Source organism: Anguilla rostrata, chromosome 7 (assembly GCF_018555375.3).
Source record: "Anguilla rostrata isolate EN2019 chromosome 7, ASM1855537v3, whole genome shotgun sequence".
Classification (NCBI taxonomy): domain Eukaryota; kingdom Metazoa; phylum Chordata; class Actinopteri; order Anguilliformes; family Anguillidae; genus Anguilla; species Anguilla rostrata.
In genome coordinates this window covers 52,326,181-52,334,823 of record NC_057939.1, presented here as the reverse complement: position 1 = coordinate 52,334,823, position 8,643 = coordinate 52,326,181, and the positions used below count along the sequence as shown (strand labels likewise).

The following is an 8,643-nucleotide window of genomic DNA, read 5'->3' as shown; positions in this document are numbered from 1 at the left end:
TCAAAATAAATTTAAAAATAAAAGAAACCTTGTCTGGCCACCTGACAGCCGGTTAAGACGATCTCAGAATGAGCGTACGCAGAGCAGGTGCGCAGAACCGCACCCACGCGAAGGCCGTGGGGGTCGTGACTCGCTCCATGCGCCTCCTGCTGGACACGGACGACCAGAACGGAAACAAGGTGGCGAGCGGCAGCGACAAGGCCTCCTCCCCGGAGTCCACGCGGAGCAGCAGCAGCCTGAGCAGCATCGGGAGCAGCCGGCAGAGCCCCGCCGACGTGGAGATGCTCGACTGCTGCCTCGGCAAGGAGGCCGTCCCCCTGACCAATGAGGGCTTCGGCCCCGCCCCTTTTCACGGCTCGGGGTGTGGCCAGGACGAGGGGATTACGCGCCTGGAGTCCGACGGCAAGCCCACGTCCCTGTACCTGGACACCAAGCCCGACAACTGGAACGACAACCTCGCCTTGGCGATGACCGGTCTCCAAGACGACGCCCGCCGCGGCGAGGGCAGCGACCGGAGCGCGGACGCCTCTCCCGACTGTGCCGTGAGCGAGGGCGGCGGCGGCGACGAGCCCGCCATCCCGTCCCGCTGCGGCTCCTGCGACGGCCGGGTCTCCTCCGCGTCCGTCAGCTCCGGGGACACGGCGCTCAACAGCGACGGCGTCGGCCTGAGCGATTCGGGGAGCGACGGGCCCCCGAGCGCCTCCCTCCTCGGGGGGTCCCCCGCCCCGACTCCGGCGCCCGGCGACATCGGCACGTCGTCGATCGCGCTCCCCGACGTCTGCGAGGGCCTGCGAGACAGAACGCCGAAGGCTGGCGCGTCGGGCGAGGACGGCGATTCCCAGCCTGGCGGTGTTGCCCTTTTCCCTCGGCCGGGTGGCGAGGACACGTATTTGGCCATCGACGAAAGTCCGCCGGGTCCGCCGTGCGAAGCGGAGGCGAAGGAAGGCCGGTCGACAGGCGCTGCTGAGCGGGAGTGCTCCTCCCCCGCGCCGCTGTGCAGGACCTACGTGGAGGCGGAGCCGCTGCAGTGCAGCTCTGGCGCGTGCACGCCCGTAGGGGGCGGGACCTTTTTGGTGCTCGGCTCGGAGGACTCGGACACGAGCTGCGGGGCGCAGACCTCCACCCCGGTGCAGGGCTCGGCCGAGAACAAGACCTTCTGCCTCCCGCCCCCGTCCGAGTCGCCGTGCCGGGATAACCGTGGCAACGTGGGCAGCCCTGCCGCTCGCCCCCCGAAAGGGCGGCCGCGTCCCCCCGTCCCGCCATTGCCCGCCGCCTCCAGGCCGCCCGCGTCCGCGGCCCACCGGCGCGCCAAAACGGTCCCGACCAGGTTCCCGCAGCCCGACCTCAAGAACGTCAAGCCGAAGGTCATGTCCCGGCCAACCACCCCGCTAAGGGTGTCCAACCTCGCTCGGGTCGCGACCACCCCCAGCAAACCCGCTCCGGCCAATCAGAACGCCCCCGCTGGTTCGCCTGCCCAGAGAAAAGGGGAAGCGGGCGACGGGGGCAAAAGACTTGGGACATCCTTAAACTCAAACAAGGGGGTGGCTCAGAAGTCCAGGCCACGCAGACGTTCGGAGTGCGATTCTGCTGTAAGGCCGCGTAGGGACAGCCTGCTCTCCTCCGCACAGAGGGACACGGCGAACAGGGGCGGCTCTTCTGCCAGTAACGTGACGTTCGACACCCTCGTGCCCCCGTCTGAGCCCGGGCGACGGAATACGCCGGTTCAGGGGGCCGACACCCCGGGCGGGACGGTCCGACCCTCTGAGGCAGGACCGCGGGAGAATGGGACCCCAGCAGAACGCTGTGCAGAGAACCAGGAAGTCGGTTCGGCTGTAAGTAAATCGGTGCATCTATATATTGATCGCTGTGCTTTAAGTGACCTCTGCTCCAGTCTTATCAGCAGGTTTATTTGAAGATTGCTTCACCTCATGTTGTGGAGGGATTTCTTTAACCAGGTTTTCTACTGCTGATTTAGCTTGGAGTATACATTTTATTTTAACAAAAAAGTGACTTAAAAAAGTTTTAATTTCAAATTTCAAGTTTGGGTTTTTATTGCTAAGCTTTGTAGGTTTGTTTGCTTCTGGTATTTTTTCTGTATTTTATATAGCATTGCCAAGCCTGTCAAAATCCTAAAACTGAAGACCGGGAAGGTAGTTTGTAGATAATGAAGAATTTACCTGATTTTTAATACATTTCTACACAGCACTGTGACAACAGATATTGAAGTGAATGACTGTGAAGTAACTTTGCACATTTCATTTCCTCAATTGGCTGCATAGCCTTTTTAAACTTAAGGTTAACATTTAAGCTAAACATTTATGACTTCCTTAAAAGTGAAATGTGAAAACAAGTGTACGAATTGGCAGGGCGCAATGTTCTTTTGAAACAAACAAAGGAAACAAGCTGTTGATTTTATGAGGAATAGGTTTATGCTTGCATAATTGGTGGGGTAGGGTGCGGTGCGGTGGGGTGTGGGGGTGGGTGCTGCTTTATACCAAACGAAAACAGTTCATGCGTTCCCCCTCCTGTGTAATTGCTCCTTTGAAAGTATGAGTGAGATGACGACACTCTGCTAACCGCCCCCAAATACGCTCCATGTGCGCGGAGTGTTTACAGAAGAAGGGGGGGAGTAGAGAGGGGGAGAGAAAAAAAAATTTTTTTGGCTGGAACCTCCAGTATCCTGAGGGGAATGTGGTACAATAGCAAGTCGGTTGAGAGCTCGGCTGAGTTTTTTTCTTTCCCCCCTCCCGTTCGCATTGAGGAGCTCGGTTATGGCCAACACCATACTCAGTTTCGGGAATGTGGGCTTGAGGCTGCTGCCGTGGGACGCTGTGTGTGAAACGGGCTACTGCTTGCAGGCGGCGGCGGACGGGGCGGACGGGGCGGACGGGGGGCGAGGCAGACTTGGACCGAGGCCATCCCCCGGCGGAGCGAGAGGCGCCTCGTCCTCCAGAGCGCCGGCCGCGGACCAGAGAGCGCCGGCCCCCGCACCCAAACCCGCCGCTTCCAGCAAAGATGGCCGAGTCTCCGGCGGCATGTCAGTCTCACGGGCCAGGCATACCGCCGCCGCTGCCGGTGAGTAAACGCTGCTCCCGCTGCTCCCGCCGCTCCTCCGTGCGCCTCTCAGACGCTCCGCGCCGCCGCCGTCTCTTCCTCTGAAGCGGCTGCTCTGTCAGCACGGGAGCGTCCGTACGCACTTTGTTTTGCTGCTGCTGTTGGTTTTTTTTTCTTCCCCCCCCTCATAACTTTGAGGTTGCTCTCTCGACTCTGCTGCCATTCGTACAGCTTTAGACCCTTCTGTTATTTTTTAAACGTCTGCAGCCGAGTGTTCAGTTTCTCTCTCTTTTGGAGGTTGTTATTGAAACTGTTCTGCTGGCTCTGCAGCAGGGACGCAGTCACTGCAGCACGGGGGGGAGGAAAAAAAAAAGAATTCCTCGGATATTCCGGACCTCTGCCTGCACGCAGACACAGGATAAGGGCAGCGAGGAATCCTCCTTTTTCCAGCTGTGACACGGCGGCGCGGCTGTGCGTGCATAACCGGAGCTTTAGCCTCCGCTGCAGCGACGGGGAGGAAGATCTGCCTCCGCACAGCGCTGTTATGTAACAGACACTTCTACTACACGGCATGTTCTGATGCAGCACAGACCGCTGCGTGCTTGCGAGGTGCGCGTTTTTAAAAAAAACGTTAGAAATGTTTATTTTTGTTTCCCAAATTAATGATTAAAACGATTCGGTACTCGTCTGCGGAGCTGCCAGCAGGATCAAACTTAGTTTTACATTTCCCCCCACCACTGAGACGCAGCGTAAGGAACAGACAGCTTTATTTTCCCCACATTAAGTTACCTTTTTACAAAGAGCCGCTTGTTTGAGGAAAGCTGAAACCGATGTGCGTTGGCTGTGAGCGCAGCTCTGAGTCTGGGACTGAAAGGGTGAGGCATTGAGCACAGGCAGCATGCATTCAACCCTAAACAACAGCCTGATCCCCAACGCTCCCAGCCTGTATGTGCCCTTTGACCCCTCACCTTTGCCCCCAATGGATCTGCTTCGCTCTTCTGTTGAAACAGGCTCCGCTCCCTGTTATCGCTTTCAGAAAGCCAGGGCATTTTCTGACAAACATGCTCCGGTTTGCTTCCTTTTTTATTGTAAAAACTAATTCAAAGCTCCAGTCCTTAATTCTCGTGGGCTGAGTTTACATACTTTGACTGCACTCCCCACTCTCCTTGGCTAAGCATTTGTTTGCATTGCTCAGGCTAATTGGAGAAAGGCACGTGTGAGTCTGTTGTGTAAGAGGAAAATGTGTTGACCAGAAAAATGGCCAGAATACAAATCAAAACCAGACGTGAGTGAATGCACATCTTCGTACGTGTCATAGAAAATGTATATTTTGAGTTGTTGGTTAATTTTCTGTAGTTACTGAATAACTATTAAAGCTCACCCTGAGAGGGCCGTGCTTTTATCCATGTCCATTCCAGTTACCTGCAGGCACTTTGTCAGGTGCTGTAATTCAGAGTGTGCAGGCAGGTTTCCGCAATATGAATTGCAGTCCTGGACAGACCTGTTACCCTGCAGTACCAGATCTCACCATGGGAGGGCGTGCGTTCGGAGGGCTTGCTAATCTCCGTGCCGCAGCCTTCCTCTCCCTGATGAGTCGAGCGCCTGTCCCGGGCTGCTCTGCGGTCACTCGTGTACTTCCTTCGCCCTGTCATTCCCCAGGGGATGTGGTGATAAAACACGCCCCCTCCTGCGTCACCTGTCCGCACGTAGAGGGACTTATCGGGCCAGGGCTCCTAATGGGACACAGAGTGTGGTAATGGAAAAACCGGGGGGGAGGTAAAGGATGTTGTAAAGACTATTGCAGAAATTCACAGTATGAGCGCAATGTCTCTACCCAAACGGGAGAGTAGCCTCTGTGTCCTTGGGTTTCTGAAACCAGTGAAATGTTGCAGGGTTTTTTTTTTTAATGATACCTGGCACCAGCCTTAATTTATTCAGAATGTGTTATAAATTATTTGGATTTAATGAGATTATCCTCTGCCCATGGTGATTACAGATTATCATCAGTCATCCAGAATAGTCTCATAATAACTGAAAACTGTTCCAGTTGCTTATGTAGAAGGTCTGTACTTGATTTCCTGTTTTTCCAGCAGGTGCTCTGTGTGTTTTGAGAAATTTTTCTTTTCCGAGCTTTGTGCTGGGGGGGTGCAGTCCTGCAGAAGTGTCATGCTCACGTTTGCACGGATCTGATTGGGCCTTTTTATTCACAAAATGCACTCGGGCGATGAAGACGCAGCTGAAATGATAAATCCAGCAACGCACAATGTCTCATTTGCAGCCCATTTAGTTTAAATGCACGGTATTATCTGTAAATGCTCCATTTGCTTTGCAGTGAAGCCTCAAACTGTTCCTGCTGTAGGCTCCTGTTTTATTTTATTATATTTCTTTCCTCCCTGCAGCTGTAAAAATGTTCTGATGAACCTCCGATCGAAACACGGCTCATTTTGCGAAAGGCGGGTGTTTTTACTCAGCGCGTCAGGTCAGAGTTGGACAGTCGTGGTGACTGAGGTCCTCTCTGCAGGAAACCGTCTCTGTGCTCACGACCCTGATGTTGCTACAGCTGTTCCACAGGGAGGATATGGGGAGTGGGGGCTGTGTCCCAAACCTATTGAGGGGAACATCCTTTGACCGCCCCCCCCCACCCCCACCCCCCCACAACGGCGGTCTCTTTCCTGCCTCAGCCTCCTGAAACGATCTCTGGATCTGTGTGCACTGTGCACTTACTGTACGTCGCTTTGGATAAAAGCGCCTACCAAATTAATGTAATGTGATGTAATGGATCTGTTGATTCCGCGAAGATGCCAGTTGCCTAAGTGGGAGAGGGCGCGGTCTCGATCGGGAGCATGCCCAGTCCTGCTTTGAGAATTTTACGCATGACCTAACGCGACGACGGTTGTGTTTACGTTAATCCTCCTCTCCTTCGCCCCCCGCGGCGGCGGCGGCGACCTGGCGCGTGCATCCGTTGCTGATGAATGAATGTTTCTTGGATGCCGCCGCCTCCTGGGCCGACCGGTTTTTGACGCCGTTTGTGTCCCACAGGAAGTCAGAAAGCGAGACTGACGGAGAGGCCGTCGGTCGCCCCCGGCGCCAAACCCACCCTGGGCCCGGGCGTGGCCCTGCCGCGGTCCGCGGGCGTGTCCAGGCTGCCCGTGAAGTCCCAGGACCACGGCGAGCCGGGTCCGGCCACAGGCGGCACACAAGGTGGGTGAAAACAGCGCTCTGCATGCACAGTGTATGTGGGTTTCCTCCGCTACCTCTTCTTTATTGCATAAATGCGATTTGCAGTCGAGTGGTTACTGCACAGGGATCCCGCAGGGGAGAGCGTGTTGTGCATGGTCGTGAATGTGGATCAGGTTTTGGGTGACCTCATTCAGAGAGGGGGGGTCCCGTTCCTCCTCCGACCCTAAGCCACGGTGGCTGGCACCGCTCGGCGCTCTTCTGGTGCCGTGCGTGCGACTCCTTGCCAAGGCAGGCCCATCCAGTTCTGAGTTTAGCTGCGGCGGTAACTCCCTCCTGTCTGCACATGCACAGCGACCGTTTTTAAACCGCCAGTGTCGAGTCCCCCCCCCCCCCCCCCCCCCCATACCTGGGCTCTCGGCTAGCGGCTGCGGAACAGCGGTGACTCCGCGCGTCAGTTCAAAGGTCACAGCTGGCTAATGTAAGCAGAGATTATTCTGTGCGCTCGACCTACATTTCATGGCAAATTGACTTTGCTGAACCTGAGGCTCAGAATTAAATCTCCGCTGGTATTATATCTATTTTTTTAAACCCATTTTTGCAAATACAGACTCTGATGGGAGTGCTTTTGATTTAGCTTGATTATGCAGCAGTACTATAGCAGAAGGAAAAATGGGGGCTGTCTTATTCCCTTAATTTTATACTAAGCAGTGAAACTGATGCGTGCAATAATGAGCATAAAGTCTAGAGAGTGCCTCACTGCTGAAGGATATTGCACAGGCTCGTCATACATTTTTAAAGTCATAGGGAATCTGGAATTTCAGGTTTTTTGGAATATTTGGGAGCGTTTATCGTCATTATTTTTGGCCTGATCTTGATAGTAAGCCTCTTAGTCATGTCTAAAGCCAGATGGCTTATGTCAAAACTTGGGGGGGGGGGGGATTTTAATCCATTCACTAAATTACATTTCTCACTTACAAAAATGGATTTCTGTATCATTTGGTTGGTTGCTTGGTGCGCTCCAACTAAGCCTCATTCTGAGGAATATTTGGGGTGTAATGGGGTTTTTGGTCTCAGTAAAGGCCCTTGTTTCTGAAGAAGCAGCGCGTGGCACAATGGACCCCTTTCTTCCAGCATCTTCAGCTCCGCGCCGCTCTCCCATTGGCCAAGGAGCACGCTGCCTTTGTGTTCGTTCCCCTCCCTGCACGCGGGTGTCTGGGAGGGGAGGGTGGGTGGGTGGGTTTGTTCCACTCCAGTTCACTGAGTGGAGGCAGAGAGAAGAGAGGGGGGAGAGAGCACAGAGAACATGGCTGCGATACCCTCGTAGCGCTTTTGTTTGTTGTTTTTCCGTTTTTATAATTTTTTTTTAAACCCCCCCCCTCCGCGCGTTTCGCCCCATGTCCGCTCCCGGAGGACTGCGGAGCTGCACCTACACGGAGCTCGCGGCGCACCTTTTCGCCAACTCCACCCTCGGCCCTCACGGCGGCGGCGGCGGCAGCGGCGGGGGCAGCGCAGGCTCCCCCTGTGACCTGACTCTGCTCACATGCCTGCTAATCGCGTCCTATCGCTTCTGCATCATCCCTCTGCTGGCCGCTTTCAACGGGAAAGCCAGAGTCCAGCTGTGGAAAAGTAAGTTTGACTTGGCGAGGTGGGGAGGGGGGTTAATACTAATAATAGCTGGTGTTTTTTTCCTGCATCCGATCCGATGCGCTTCTGAAATGCAGCGTGCGCTCTGGGTTCAGGGTGTGCTCGCAGCGTGCTCATTGTTGTTGATGCGGGCTCGGATGTTCCTCCGGACCAGCTCGCTCTCCGCCGCGGTTTCCCCCCCGAAGCATTCCTGCGAAGCGCTCCTGTCCTGTTCGCTGGTATTACTCATTTTTACGAGGCTGTAGAAACCTGCAGGGGAGGCTTTTGGCTGCGCGCTCGGTTGAGTTATCCTCGTTAAAACGCGTCGGCGTTTAGAGGCTGTTCTGAGGGGACGTGCGGGCTGCTTGCTTACATGAAGGTGGCTTTTGTGTGCAGTGAAATTATTCCCTCAAAAGGCTTTAATCTGCAGGGTAAACATGTACTGGTGATTGATTTTAAACACAAAGGCTTTTTGCCAACCGTGATTTGAGGGTGTTCAATTCAAATGTAAATGTATCATATATGCAATAGTCCTTTTGAAATCTCAGCCGTTTGAATTTAATTGTACATCTGGTTTTTAATTTCTGTAGCTATAGTAAATTGGATTTTTCACATTTGTTAGTTATTGCACCTTGTGTGTGCCCACAGGCACCATTATGTTCGGATACAATTGCAGTTTTGGAAGTATTCCTACTACAAGTTTAATCTTCTCCACTGCCCCATATCCGGTGATACTGACTCCCTCATCTGCCATAATGACTTTATGAGCTGCTCGTTCTCCTCTCG

General features: G+C 54.3%; 1 protein-coding gene across 3 annotated transcripts in view; it reads left to right on the top strand.

The window, feature by feature from the left end:
- The first annotated feature begins 68 nt into the window (after positions 1-68).
- mtus1a (microtubule associated tumor suppressor 1a) overlaps positions 69-8,643 on the top strand; it is a 36,984-nt gene continuing 28,409 nt past the window's right edge. For 2 of the 3 annotated variants that reach the window (XM_064345058.1, XM_064345057.1), the window contains exons 1-3: positions 69-1,832; positions 2,859-3,075; positions 6,094-6,255. In XM_064345058.1, the coding sequence (XP_064201128.1) occupies positions 69-1,832; positions 2,859-3,075; positions 6,094-6,255 (2,143 nt within the window). The remainder of the gene's footprint in view (positions 1,833-2,858; positions 3,076-6,093; positions 6,256-8,643) is intronic. The other variant, XM_064345059.1, reaches the window with a different exon arrangement.